The sequence below is a fragment of the Amphibalanus amphitrite genome, unplaced genomic scaffold (genome assembly GCF_019059575.1).
Source record: "Amphibalanus amphitrite isolate SeventyFive unplaced genomic scaffold, NRLGWU_Aamphi_draft 000792F_arrow, whole genome shotgun sequence".
Taxonomy (NCBI): domain Eukaryota; kingdom Metazoa; phylum Arthropoda; class Thecostraca; order Balanomorpha; family Balanidae; genus Amphibalanus; species Amphibalanus amphitrite.
Genome location: NW_024882286.1, coordinates 163,469 through 177,314, shown reverse-complemented (window position 1 = coordinate 177,314; position 13,846 = coordinate 163,469). Strand labels below are relative to the sequence as shown.

General features: G+C 53.9%; 2 protein-coding genes across 9 annotated transcripts in view; one reads left to right on the top strand and one right to left on the bottom strand.

The window, feature by feature from the left end:
* The window catches only part of LOC122366239 (trithorax group protein osa-like), a 96,013-nt gene that overhangs the window by 71,463 nt on the left and 10,704 nt on the right, over nucleotides 1-13,846 (top strand). For all 7 annotated transcript variants that reach the window (XM_043338243.1, XM_043338242.1, XM_043338241.1 and 4 more), the window contains one exon: nucleotides 8,046-8,184. In XM_043338243.1, the coding sequence (XP_043194178.1) occupies nucleotides 8,046-8,184 (139 nt within the window). The remainder of the gene's footprint in view (nucleotides 1-8,045; nucleotides 8,185-13,846) is intronic.
* Nucleotides 9,409-12,270, bottom strand: LOC122366245. 2 transcript variants are annotated; one of them, XR_006253857.1, is made up of 3 exons: nucleotides 12,200-12,248; nucleotides 11,615-11,747; nucleotides 9,409-10,893 (listed from the first exon to the last, which is right to left on the bottom strand). XR_006253857.1 is itself a non-coding variant. In XM_043338253.1 (3 exons), the coding sequence occupies exons 1-3, from the start codon at nucleotides 12,264-12,266 to the stop codon at nucleotides 10,524-10,526; spliced, it is 516 nt and encodes a 171-aa protein (XP_043194188.1). In that variant the 5' UTR covers nucleotides 12,267-12,270; the 3' UTR covers nucleotides 9,409-10,523. The 2 variants fall into 2 exon arrangements, 1 of the variants encoding a protein (XP_043194188.1); XM_043338253.1 differs by lacking the exon at nucleotides 12,200-12,248 and adding an exon at nucleotides 12,254-12,270.

Below are 13,846 nucleotides of genomic sequence, written 5' to 3'. Positions count from 1 at the left end.
GAATGTCACCTTGGTAGGGTTTTAATCAGGTGTTTTATGTTTGTCATCTGTTGCTATCCGACTGAATCGTGTGGCTCCGGGGAGGGTTGGAAGAAAAGGTGCATGAAATGGCCGTTCCTTGGCCGTAAAATCTGCGCGTCGAAGTCGTGCAGTCGGCCGTTAAAGGGACCCTCCCACCTTCAAAAAAGTTAATGAATTGGCACGAAAGTTATGTCGCTCGGTTCAGAAAGAGCGAAAACGAATATCTACCAAATTTCATCGAAAAATATTCACCGGTTTTCAAGATATTAGACTTTTACTTTTGTTTACTTTTTGGGATCTCCGCTGTTCCTAGCGACTTTATTTGAAAGTGCGGCATTTGTTGCGCGCAAAGCAGCATATACCACCGCGTGCTACCAAACGTTTTAGTAAAAGATTTAAAAATCGTTAGATCTCCGCTGACGTCACAAATTCTAAGGGGGCATACCAATGCACTAGCCCCTTAGAATCCGAAAACTGCAAGTTTGAAATTCCATATCTCCGAATTAAAGCATTTGTCGATGTTGTGAGTGCCCAAACCGGTATTTGCAGGCCATGGCCACCAATTTGGCTATCTCAACTCAAAACTAATGTTAAGGTGGGAGTGTCCCTTTAACCTGGCAGCGACCACCGCCAACCAGCCATCCTTTACTGCTCGCGGCGGGAGTGGCCGAGCGTGCGTTTCAAAGCCGTAAATCTCAGCTGGGATCGAGTTTCTGCCGGCCGCGGCCACCGCCGGCCTCTGGGCGATTTCAGGCTAGTGGGATGGTCAGCTCTAGTAAGCTCCCAGCTCAACGCTGCAGCCAGCTCTTGCAGCCGAATTCCCTATTCACCTTCTAGTTCCGCCACCGGTTCGCAGTCACAGTCCAGCTTCAGTCAGCTTCCACTTTCCAGTTTTATTTTCGTCTGTAGTCGGCTTCTAGCTCCAGGCTCCAGCTAGCTTTCAGTTCCAACATTGTCTAATTGTTGCCGGGACCTTGTCCGCATTGGCATAGTCTGGTTTTGTCGGGCTCCTGTCACGGTAACGTGCTACATGTGGAGCACTGTTCGTGGTACACGCGGTAACTAGGATTCTCACTCCCCTCATACCAGCCTGGGTGCTCCCGTACTAGCACCGCGTCACTGTGCAGTGTTCAGTTCAGTGCCGTGTCCGCCTCAGCACGGTCTGGCTACTGCGCAGGCCCCTCGCCCTGCGCCTCGTGGCTGTGCACTTGTGCAGCTCGGTGCACCAATCGCCGTTCACACCGTACTCTGGGAACGGCTTACCGACCACGTGGCCGTGCAGCTCGTCGGCCGGCGCTGTTTGTATAAAGTGCGGCCGGAGCATGTGCTGCACGGCCGGCCGCCTGTTCAAACGATACTGTAAACGATTGTGTGAGCGTGGTGTCAGCGTGGCCGTCAGCCCGATCATGCCTGAAACTACAGGGTGGGGCAGAAAGATTTACCTCTTGATTTCTTAAAATATTTCGGTCCCGAACAAAGATATTCAATTGATTTTTAGTACACGTATTCAGTAGCATGTACACATCTCAGCAACGGTAATATTGACCAATATGGCCACCTTTCGTCTTCACCCCTGCCCCGAAACTTCAACCTGCGGAGTGGCACGAGCGCCGCACGGTGCCCTCGTCGAAAATCGACCATGCCGTGTCGAGGGCCAGCTTCAGAGCAGTGATGCTGCTGTGTGGTGTTGCACACATCTCCCTCTCCAGGATGGCCCAGGTGGTGAAGTCCATCGGGCTCAGGTCTGGACTTGATGATGGCCACATGTTCTTGTCCCAGAACCCAGGCATGTGGGTCTTGCACCACTGTTGAGTGAAGTTGGCCGTGTGAGGCGACGCAACGTCCTGGACGACGACGTATCCGTCTCGGAACGACTGAGTGACCCAAGGCAAAGCATGCTCCTCCAGCAGATGGACGTAAACGTGTGAGTTGACTTTCACACCCACCTCGATGAAGATCAAGGGTCCTTTTGAGTCGTCGGATGCGACGGCAGCTCAAACCATAACACCAGCAGGGTTGTGGCGACCAAAACTGGTCCGGATAGCAGGATCAATACTGGATGTACCATCTGCCAAGATTATGTCGCTTTGGGAGTTCATCTGGGGCTCAACCGTGGGAATCTCTTCATTGGATCAGAGGAAGACCTTGTTACCGGCGCTTCTGATTTCCTCCAATATCTTTTGGGCCCTGTGTAGCCGCTTTTCCTTGGATGCCGCCGAAATCAGGTGTCGACCTTGCATCTTGTATTACTTAATGCCCAAATCGTCGTTTATGTTTCTCCTGACCATTTTGGGCGAAAAATCAAGGTCCCTTGCCAGTTTGCGCATGCTTCGCCTAGGATTTCGAAACACCATCTTGTGCACGATATCAACCAGCTTTTTGGTGCGGACATGCCTTGTTCTGCCTGCCATGGACTTCATCGACACTGTACCTGTCTCTTCCAGGCATTTCATTATTTTGTTAGCAGTTTTTATGGCAACACCGAGCTGTTTGGGAACGCTTCGGACGCTGTGGCCAGCCTGCATCGGCACCGCAATTTGGGCTCTTTTTGTAATCTCCGCCATAGCTCATCAACAACCCTGATAAAATTAAAAACGATCGTAATAGTTATACACGAGTCAGTTGGGAACCCGCATGCAAAATTTCACTAAAATCCATCCATAAATTTTTGAGTTATGGGCTGAAAACAAATAGGTAAATCTTTCTGCCCCACCCTGTAATACTCATCATCGCCGGTCTAGTATTCGTCATCCCTGGTTAAACATTTGATTCATGAGTCTACTAAACATTTGATTCATTAGGTGTCGAGTATAAACAGAGTCGCATGGTGGGAATATTCAGCAACGATAGTGTCAAATGTCAAGGTCTGAGAACCCGTCGGCTGTGATTTATAATCGTGGTCGATATTTTCGTAGGCAACTTTCTTTGAGTTGTGTCCCTACATGACATTTTGAAGTGGGTATGAGAGGACGTGCGAATGAATTGATATTGGATGTGAGGAATGGTAAAATAACCAAATAAGCTCTTATGATGCTCACCGGTCGACGCTCTCTGCTAAGCTGCTATTGAGTCGATTGTTCTGAGCTAAATAAACTCTGTCCACCAGTCAGCTGGAACTTCTCCCCATCACCCTTGCGATCCTGAATATCCACTGAGTCATCGTGCCGTTCAGCGGGCGGGGCACCCCGGCTCCGTGCCCGGCACCCAGTAGGCGAGGCGCCCGTCTCCGTGACTCGTCGCTCCGCCCCGGTGTCCGTGTATCGCGTCAGGTGTGGGCGTCGTCGTTAGCGCTGTCTGGGCGCTCCCACGGCCGACACACGGGCTGGACACCGACCTGGCGTGGGCGCCGACTCCGCCGTGACGCGCCCGATACGTGCCCACGCCGCGGTCACAAGTTCAGGGCCTGGACCGGCAGTGGCACACCGCGCTTGGCAGTGTAGCGCTGCTTTTTCGATGCGGCTTGTTAAGTACTGCCCATTCAGCAATCAGCACCGCTCCCTCATTGTTGCTCTCTCAGCAGGAGCGCTACTGCTCGCTGAGGTTTCTTCGCTCAGCACTGCTCCTTCAGTAACTCTCCCTCAGTGCTGCTAGCTCGCCACTTTTCCCCAGCGCCGCTGACCTGCCGTTTTTCCCTCAGCTCCGCTCCCTAGAATCCAGTGGCGCCGCGTGGGCTGGTACCCAGACATTCCATTCACGCCGTGGAGAGATGCTAACGGCGCCGATGTCCGTAAGCTCGCTCTCATGTCGTGGCTGCCGTGTCCGCGCTGCCGAACGAGGTGTGAAGTGACCGCACCGCGTGCGGAACCGTTCCGCCGCGCGCCCGGGCGGAAGGAGGCGGAACTTTCCGCAGGTGTTAAACGGTGAATGGTGTCGACGAAGTGTATCTGAATAGGTCCGCCGCGAAAGTCGAGGGAACCCAGGGACTCGTAAACGGGTAAACTGGCTGCTGAAGAAAGGGTATCTGAGAAAATGAGTCAACTTTCAGAGAGGTTTGAGACTGTGGGTGCGGTCGAAAGGCTGCATAAATGTCCAGTAGTTTACAGAGTGCTAGTTATACACCAGACTGGATGTGTACTTTGATGCAAGTTGAGAGAGTCTGCCAGTATGGTTGAAACACGAAGCCGCTTACATAATATTCATAGAACTTCCAACACCCTCTCAGCACTGAATGAACAATACAGAACGGGACAGCTTGGCGCTGTGCTCGCGTGCCTGACATGGCGACCAGCCGGTCACATGTCGCCTGTACACCAAACAGCCATTACCAGCAGCAGCGGCTCTGACAGGCCTCCATAGCACATCCAAGAGTCTGCATTCCGACACGGACGCCACACCGCCGCCGCTGCCGCCGCACTTGCACCCGGCTAGCGGTTTTTGCTGATCGCGAACTGCGCGACGCGGCGGCGGCGGCGGCGGCGGCCTCTGGCGGGTGGTGGGGCGGCTGGTCGCGCGAACCGCCGCCGCCGCTCCGTCGCTCGGGCGGCTGGGTCGGCAGTGTGAGCGCGAGCGCAGTGGGGCGCGGAGGCGGCGCCATGTGGACGGCACAGCGCTGGAAGTGGGACTGCGTGAGTCATCTGTGGTGCTGGTGCTGCTGGTGGTGACAGTGCCGGTGCTGCCGTGCGGTGGCGCTGGTGCTCCTACTTGGTCTTGTTGACAATTGATAGTTTGCTGGTATTAGTGGTATTCAGTTTGTGATAGCATATGCTATCTCATCGTCCCGGCTTTTGGCAGTACGGTTGAGTGTCCATAATCGGCAGACTGGCTCAGCGATCTTTCTCTGTCCGTGATAACGTAGACAGCCATGCATCACCCGTGGGTGTTAATCCTACGCCTCTGCAGGGACTGTGGCGGAGTTAATTATTAATCTAGCAGCTCCAGTGTGGTGAGGCGTCCCCGGTCGTTAGTGTTTCGCTCGAGCAGGCCGTGGGCAGAGCTGACTAGGCATATGAGCAGCGGAGGGCTCGGCTCGGCACGGCGCCTCTCTGACTAGCATTCCGGGTGTGAAGCGGGCCGGCACCGCTGTAGGCGAATGTCAGTGAAGCCGCTGGTTGGCGCTGGGCAGATGGCCAGCAGTGCAAGCGGTGGTCAGCAGTGGAGGGGACAATAACTTGATAGGTGGCATTGGCTGAACAATCGGGTGGCTTTGCTGGGCTAGATTGACTTTTCCGGCCGCTAGATGGATTTCATAGGCGTACAAAGGCCTGAAACGCTGCAGGCTGGTCGCGGTGTTTCGCTATTCCCTCTCTATCTCTTCTTGGCTTCTCCGCGAGGTGTTGCTATCTTATTCACCCTCCTCTCGATGCTTATCGTCCGTTGCACCAACCAGTGGTTTGTGCTCTTTCGTCGTCCTCTCGGCGTCTTTGTCCGTCCTCTGACCGGATACTGAGGGATGGCGCTGTTTGTCGTCACCCGTGTGAAGTGTTTTGCTCGTCTCGGCCGCTGTCCTGTGTCCACAGGTCGCGGTAAGTTGGACATCACACTGTCCAGTCCAGCTGGGTTCAGTGTGCTGACCAGGCGACCAAACTGACATGTTTACACGGTGACTGACTCAGAGATCGCCAGTCGACCGTCCTCTGTATCTCCTGCCCGCTGGCCTACACCAGCCTCCCGCGGAGCGCCTGGCCTGTGTCCGCGCAGAGCGGCTCGAATCGCCGACCGCCGGCGGCGCGTGGCTCTTGGTGCAGTATTTATTACAGACCGGGCCGCCGCCGGCCGCGCCGGCCGCAGTGCGCGGCTGTGCCTGTCTGTTTATCTGCGCGGCGGGCGAGGCGTGGAGGCTGGGTCGGGGCCTCCCGCCGCACCGCTGCCGTCTCTGTGTCTGACCACAGGCGGCCGGTGGCCTCCGCTCGACTTCCGGGCTCCCCGGGCAGCGGTCGTATCTACCCCATGGATCGGCGCCCGGCCAAGGTCGGGGTCGGTGCCGGGTGACGATTTCTCGCCTCCGCAGTCTACCCTCGTCTCTATCACCGCCTTCGCCTCTGCCGGCGCTGGCAGTGACCTATCCGCTCCCGGCTCTGACGGATTCGGCAGGCTATGGAATCTGAATGGCCCGCAGTGGGGGCTCTCCGCCGATGGCTGCGGATGGGAAGAGAAGGCGCGCCTGGCGGTGTGCCCGCTGTGATCTCATGCATTGTCTGCGGTTTGGCTCACTCTCACCGGCAGGCGGTGGGTCGGTGGTTCTCTGGATGTGTTTCCAGAGTCATAAGGTCTGAGTTCGTCGGGGTTGTGGCGTCAATCCGTGGCGGCTGGGGGAGGGGAGGGGTGGGAGGATACCACCGCTGGTAACGCTGACAGATCTGGCCCATTCGCGGCCCCAGCGAACTCGCGGCACTGCGCAGTTTCGCGAACCTTTGAGACTAACCAGAGATCACAGAGAAGGGTTTCTGAGGGCGAATAGTAATCCAAAACTGACCGGGGTCTAGAAAAGTAGCGCATTCGTCGGTTCACGAGGCTGAAGCTCCATGGTGAATGACTCCCAGCGCCGTACTTCGAGCCTCTCATTGTTAAAGGGTCGTCCTCAGAGGAGTGGTCACGAACACTTACGGATGAGCTGCCTCAGCGGCCAATGACCGGTCAGTGGTCAGGAACTCTGCAGTCACGGTCTGTCTGGGCTAGGCTCTGGTCTCTGCCAGCCGACGCGACGGCTGGGCACTGGGCAGTGGGAATGCCATTGCTGCCGCTGGCTGTCACCAGGCTCCCTGACCGTGACCAGTGGGCAGATGGTGCCGTCGATGGTTATGTGATACAATAACATAGCCGCGGGGCACACCAGACCTCGCCAGACCAGACCATGTGGAGTCGGGTGCCGTCGGAACTTTTTGATCAATTGGTGCAAGGGCTAGAAACGGGGTTATCAGACGTCGGTCGATGTCAAAGGTCTGCGTCAGTCTGTATATTGTAGCGGCAAAGTGTGTTAGTGGAGCGATATGTCACGACATTGTGCCATTTTGGAGTCACTCATATCTGCAATATTTGCTGACAGTTCAAACCGATCTATCCAGGTGGAACCTGTTGATGTGCTGATGTAGAAATGGGACAAAAAGCGACGCGCTTTTCGCGACCTCCTCAGTTTTTAGTTCACTGCTGTCTTCCAGGAGTCATCGTTTCGCCGAATTTTCAGCTCGTAATGACGACGATTTCCGCTATGTGGTGTGCGATAACCACGGGTATGATTAATCGTGTAACCTGTGATTGCCGTGAGAGTTGGTAAACACTTCGCTCCACTTCTGAACTCGAGATCAGCTAATGTTCCGCAAATGGACTCGACTGTGAGAGGTGAAAACTATTCCGCGGAGCCGTGGGGCCTCTTCAGCATAATGGTGACTGTCTGAAGACATTTAATCCCACTATATATTCACAGCAGTGGAGGTGTGCCATGATGTGTTGGTGGGCTGATGGACAGTTGGTTAAATAGGTCTTCCTGTGCCTGATTGATTCGCTGTTAAAGTAGGTACTGTGAATGGCTATTTGATTTGTTTGACATATGACTCCGACTCATTTGTAGTGCATAACGTTTGACAAAAAGCGATAATGCGCTTGACCGACTCATGGCTTGACTCGACTCACAAAGTCAGACTCGCGACTCGTGAGGCTAGCACTGTCCACTGTCCGGGGCTAGCGAAAGCTTCTGTGGGGTTTGGTACTTTAACGGACTGCAACTACAAGGGCTAGCTTAACCGGTGACTGCTATGTCGCCTGTCGTTTCAATGTCGCTGTCCGTTGTCTGTCCGTCCACCCATTCTACAGACATGACACGATCGCTGTTGAAGCACCCATTTTTCAGTCTTGCAGCCAGTCATGTGATTTCTTAGCACTCCTTGTGCGCCTGTCTGAAGCGTCATAACCACCACCTCCCGAACAGGGAAGCGCCATTTCGAATTCGCGTCACATCCCCACCTTACCACCACTCGCGTCATTTCATCCGCCCCGTGACGGTGCGTTACGTGACTCCCCTGTGCCCCGTTCGTGACGCCGCGGTGCCCGTCCACCCCCCGCTGACGGTGTGACCTTGTCTCTCTTCACAGACACGCTCAGACAGCGGTGACCTGAAGGTCGCCGGGTCGGGCGTGCCGCGGCCCCGGTCGCTGCTGCGCCGCCGCCAGGGCGCGCCAGGCTACCACTCGGAGGGCTACTTCTCTTCAGACCAGGATGTTGACTCGAGAGGTCAGTCGGAGGTCACTGGAGGGGACGCCAGCGTGACCTTTGGGTTCACTGGAAGGGACTTCAGGGACAGGGTCGGTCATACTGGGTGAAGAGGAAAGAGTAAGAAGAACTTGCAGGCATTAAAGGTGAATGTTGAATGGATGGGACCTTGGGTGACTGGTTAGACAGGCGGGTTGGATGGGCTAGTGATGATGCCGGAGTGTTTATTGGACAGCGTAGACGGCAGGTATGCGGCTCTGCTGGTGTATCCAATTAGCGTTTATTCAGGGACAGTGGAGCGTTGTGCCGTACACCAAGCGTCACATGAATACATTCTGGGTGATTAGCGGCTGGTGCTACCGCGAGGGCACCAGCAATACTAATGCTAGCACAGCCTTTCTCTGCCTTGACGGTAGCTTGGCTGTGGTGGTAGTGATAGTAGCGGTCGTTAGCATTTAGCAAACTCGGGCGAGCCTAAAGCCACTGAACTCAGCGACTCAGCTCAGCCTGGACTTCCAGCGCCCAACTGTGCCCGGTAGTCATACTTTCTCCCCGCCGCCCTGGGACCGCACCAGATTGCCCGACCGACCGACCGACCGACCAGACCTAGCGAACGACGGGGTGGCAGACCAGCCCGGAGCTGCGCCAAGAGGCCGGACTGTATCGGACCATGCCATATTGTACCGTAACCTACAGAACTATACGGTATCTCGCTCTGGCATGTTTGCCGCCCAGAATGAGTGAAGGCCTGTTTCTCTATGATAACACGTGACGAAGCGTCTAATGGCTCTCCTGCCGCGCTGCGCTGGACTCGTGCTGCGATAGGGCGCGGTGCGGCCCCCGGTCATTGTCATTGGCAGCTTCCTCCTCACGTGACGTCACCAGAGCTTGAAGTTTTTCCTTCACTAATGTTGAGCTATGGGAAAATCCCTGATTTTAGCCATTTTTCTAGCCGCATTATCTCAGGAACTATGAAACTCAAATCAAAACTTCTAATGTCATTTCAAAGCTAAATGGATTACCTTATGCATCCCGGGTCAGTTTTACTGAAGAAAAGTAGAGAAGTATGCAAAATATGCCACCGAAAGAAGTTCTACATCCCATTGACTAGCGTTGCTGTGTTGCTATCATTGAAATGAATGTCTTGCAATAACGTTTTTGGTAACCGGTGATAATAACTGACAACTGTTGATTTCCATGAAAAGTCGCGGTATTCATGTGCATCGAATTAGCAAACACTTGTGGTTCCAGGGCATATAAGTTATATTTTGGCTGATGGTCGCTGGTGTTTCGTCGGATCACTTCGGTTGTAGAAGTGCATAAAAATACTGTACATAGATTCGATGCTGCTGATTTGCGGTTGCATAGCTGATCATCAATTAATTCTATTTTGATTGTATTTCCGATGCATGACATGCGAAAACAATCCCTTAAACGAAGACATCTATGACGTCTGGCTTCCTCTATTACAATTCAAAACTGACTGAATGGGTGGAAGCAGCATTAGGCAAGAACACAGCCTTACAGATGAACATCAGTGATACGATGGAGTACATCTGGCTAGACAAACACCGGTCCGACTACCTCCAGACAGGACGGATCCTGATCTGTAACATTGTGCCGATCAGATGCGCCCCGCCGCTGTCGCCGGCATTTTCAAGACACTTCAGCGAACACGTGAAACATATATGAACTCCGCCTCGAGCTGATTAAACAGGTCTAAGCAGGGCTGGGAGGGGATCGTGAGTCCGCCGGCCGCGCTGCGCAGTCGAGTCCAGAGCGTCTGAACTGGCGCGTCCTCAGATGCCATCGCCAGCGCGCCGAAGCTGGGGCCGCATTTTCTGGCGATGTAGCCGGCCAGATGCGCCATTGCACCTTCGGTGGCCGGCACACCAATCTCAGCGTCCAACGCCGCTGAGGGCGCAGGCGGTATATGCACTGTCTCGGCCTCCCGCAGTAGCTGCGCCCTCTCCTGCTCCGCCTCCTCCTCTGCGTCCGGGGCTGGCTCGTCAGGAACGGGCTCCAGGCTCTCCGTCCCCTCAGGAACTTCTTGGGGCGGCTCAGGGCATACCGCCTCCAGCACACCATCTGCGCCTGGTCGGCTTGGTCCTCGTCTGCCTCCGGCTCTGCCCCCGGCTCTGCCCCCGCCTCCGCCTCCGCCGCTGGTACCGGGAGCGCCGCGGGTGAGCGACTCTTAATCTGCACGCCGTGGGCCCGTGACGCGCAAGCTGGATCAGAGTGAACAGGCGGAGGCGCCCCTTCACCTCTGTCGTCGTGTGGTTGGGGCTTCCGCCGCCAGAGCCGCGGATGTGGCTGAACGAGCCCTAAAGCCGGTTCTGGGTGACGTGGCGGAGTAGCAGTTAGCAGTCCGGGCCAAAACGCTGCTGCACGTCAGCGAGCAGACCCCGCACCGCCTTCACTGTCACTACCAGACCCTTCTGGAACGGGAGGAGGTGACCAGCTGAGCCGAAGCGCAGTCCCTCCACCTCTTCCACCAGCTTAGAGAGGGCGTCCTCCTGCCCGGGAGTGCTGGAGCAGTCTCTCCGCAGTGTTTTGGCGTCCCTCGGATGGCCGCTGTTGAGGACGTCCATGCCGCTGTCAATGGTGAAGAGGAAGGCTGTCTCTTTCTCCTTTCCGGGCATGCACCGAGTACGTCTGTGCGGCCAGACCGCACGAAGCAGACAGCAGCTCGTAGGCGGGTCGGACTTTCTGTCGTGCCATTCCGGAGACCTGACAACAAATAGGGAAAAAATGTGTCGGAGTTTCTCGATGTTGTGGCCTTTCACGTTACGCTCACGCTTAAATTATTGTCTTTAAAGGATACGATGCGAGGCAATTAGGACGGCATAACATAATGCGTTTTTATGCGCGGCGCAGCATGACACGGCACACTCCATACAGGTAGAGGCTCAGCCGCAGAGCGTGTAGTTACAAAAAGAAACAAACAAATAAATCCCATCCTTTATCCAGCAAAAACACTTAATTTATACTTTTTCTTGCAGAACAATAATTGTCAATGGCGTGGACAAAGGGCATAATAAAAGGGTAGTAAGTATCATGAGCCTGTTGACGCTGCAGCACCCCTATAAAACAAATAATCGAGAACAACAGGCATCATGATACCCATCTTTCTTTCAGAAACTGTGCAATCACTGAGCAACTCTAAATTTAATAAGTAAAATGGTATTTGCTTATGTGTAACTGACAACTGTACATATTTTTATTCAAGTTGCATTGAATCAATTCTTCCAAAAAATGGTTTATGGACAAGAAAGCAACATGCATATTGGTATGGTCACCACTCACTAGCACAATTTTAATGCAGGTAAAATGTTTTGCCTAATGGTCTAGTCATCCTGTGTACAAAGCATGCAAGATTTATTAGTCTTCCAAACAATCACAGCATTATTAAGGCAAAGCTAAGTCTGGAAAGGTAAATGTACATACTTACACATTGATTCTGGGACCTGGTGTTTGAAAGCTGGCATCTTGGCATCCATCGCCAGTCCACCTCTGGTGAGGCGAGACGCTCACCACCACAGGACCTTGGAGCGCAGAGCTGCTCTGGCTGCGCCACGCCCAGACTGAAAAAAAAATACACATGCCAAATATGTTCGGAGTAATGGCAGAATTGCGTCAAAAATTTCAGCACAAGTCGCAGCCTGGTGTAATTTCGCATGCGCCAAATTCAGCGCATGGTGGCCGCTGAATTTTTCGGTGCACGGCTGCAGCAGAATTTTACTGGGAATGGTGGTCACCAAATTTTTCAGCACGCTGGTAAATCTAGCAGCAGACTCATCCTGCGAGCGGGTCTGAAGAGGGTTTGAACTTCCGGCCAGGGGCTTGTTTTATTGGGGCTTACATTTGCGCCTCTATGTTGTACTCTTAAAGGCAGGGAACCCCAAACAGGTGAGTTGAAAAGGTGAGTTTTGATGTTTCACAGCACGACCCCAGCTTTCAGCGCAAATGATGCAGAAATTTCAGCTCAAAATTGCTTGCATTGAATTTCAGCGGGTGGTTAATTTACATATCATACCTACTGAACCAAAACTCCACCACAATTCAAAGAAATAACTAGCTTTTACATTACCACAAATCAACATTAGCACAGAGACTGATATGTTTAGTGTTTACATTACATTTTTCCCATTACCAACAAGGTCAAGTTTACGTGAAAGTAGTAAATTGTTTCACTCAATCTTTGATGACGTTAATTCTTTTTTAAAGATATCCACAGCATTGACAACAACATTGAATATTTGGAAATAAAAAATAATAAATATATAAAGGTTAAAAAGTTAAAAAAAAAAACAAAAAATCATCACAAAACTGTAATAAAATAATAAATACGTCATATATTGTAAAAAGAATCATCATGCTAAAAGCATGCGCCAGAGATGTCTTTGCTGCGCATTATCGGTCACAAATCCTGGGCTGCCAAATGACCATACCCTGTAAGTCAATATACCCTGGCGCGGTGTGCGCCAGTGGTCTGTTTGTGTGTGCGTCGGACGGCCTGTCTGACTGCGATTAGCGCACGGCGAGAGGCGGAGCGAAGGCGGGCGAGACCTGGCTTCCTCTCTCCTCTCTTTCTCGTCTATCCGCTTCGCCGAAGTCCATGGTTCTGTCTTTTACCTGCCCTCCTACTCTATGCTGTTCTCGGTTTGTGGCCCACCACCTCCAATTTCCTCACCTGCCCCTCTCGAGCGCCCCTCTCTGGTGCTGAATTTCAGTGTGCGGCGTGCCTTCGCACCTCTCAGCTCGCCTAGCCCTACGCCACTCGCCCGGCCGACCGACCGGTCTGCGGTCAGCGCCGCCACCTCCGCCGGCGTACCGGATGGCGAGAGAGCGCCGCTGCGGCTGCGGCGAAATCGGCGCGACGGGACAGCGCGTGGGCGCCGCATTGGCCGCCGGCAGTGCGCCACTCCACGCCGCACCACGCCGCGTGGATTGGTGTCGGCACGATCAGCCGCGGCGCCGCCATGGTGCGGCTGAAGCCGCCGCGTCAGCTGCTGAACTGATGAGAACTGGGACAGGATGCGACGGATGGTCCGGCGTGGGGTATGGCTAGTTGTGCTGTGCGAGTGAAGGGGCTGCGAAACAGGACGGTGCGCAGAGTTGACAACAGGTGGTCCTGCAGGACTTGATGCATTGGTAAGGTTGCTGCGAAGGTCACTGCAGTCGTGCGTCGCTTATTTCGAAACCTGCGACATTCAAAAAGTTTCATTCATTTCCGCATCGATGTGTTCAGCTACGACCCTTCTTTCGGAGCGCAGAAGCTGTCATTTACCCATTAGCTGAGAAGATTTACCACGTTCGCCAAATGGGCTGCGTGGACAGGACACGGAACTTCATACGACCGAATACCACACAGCATCATCTGCCCGCCCCTAGTGGGTCGACTCGCACAGGTGTGCGACCCGGCCGACCGATGACGTCAGCTCAACCGCTGACGTCACTGGGATGCGCCGCAGTCGCCGAATCGTCTGCCATTTGTTGTCCGCCCCCGCCCGACGCCGCGGAGGCTGAGCGAGACTAATGTGACGTGTCACGTATTGCGGACCTGTTGCGAGTTGCGATGGTGTTTAGTGATTGTGTCGCATCGACTGTCTGTGCGAAGTCGGCTTGTTCTGTGATGAGGTGATGTGTGCTATCTTGTCCCGGTGCATCACAGTATGTGAAA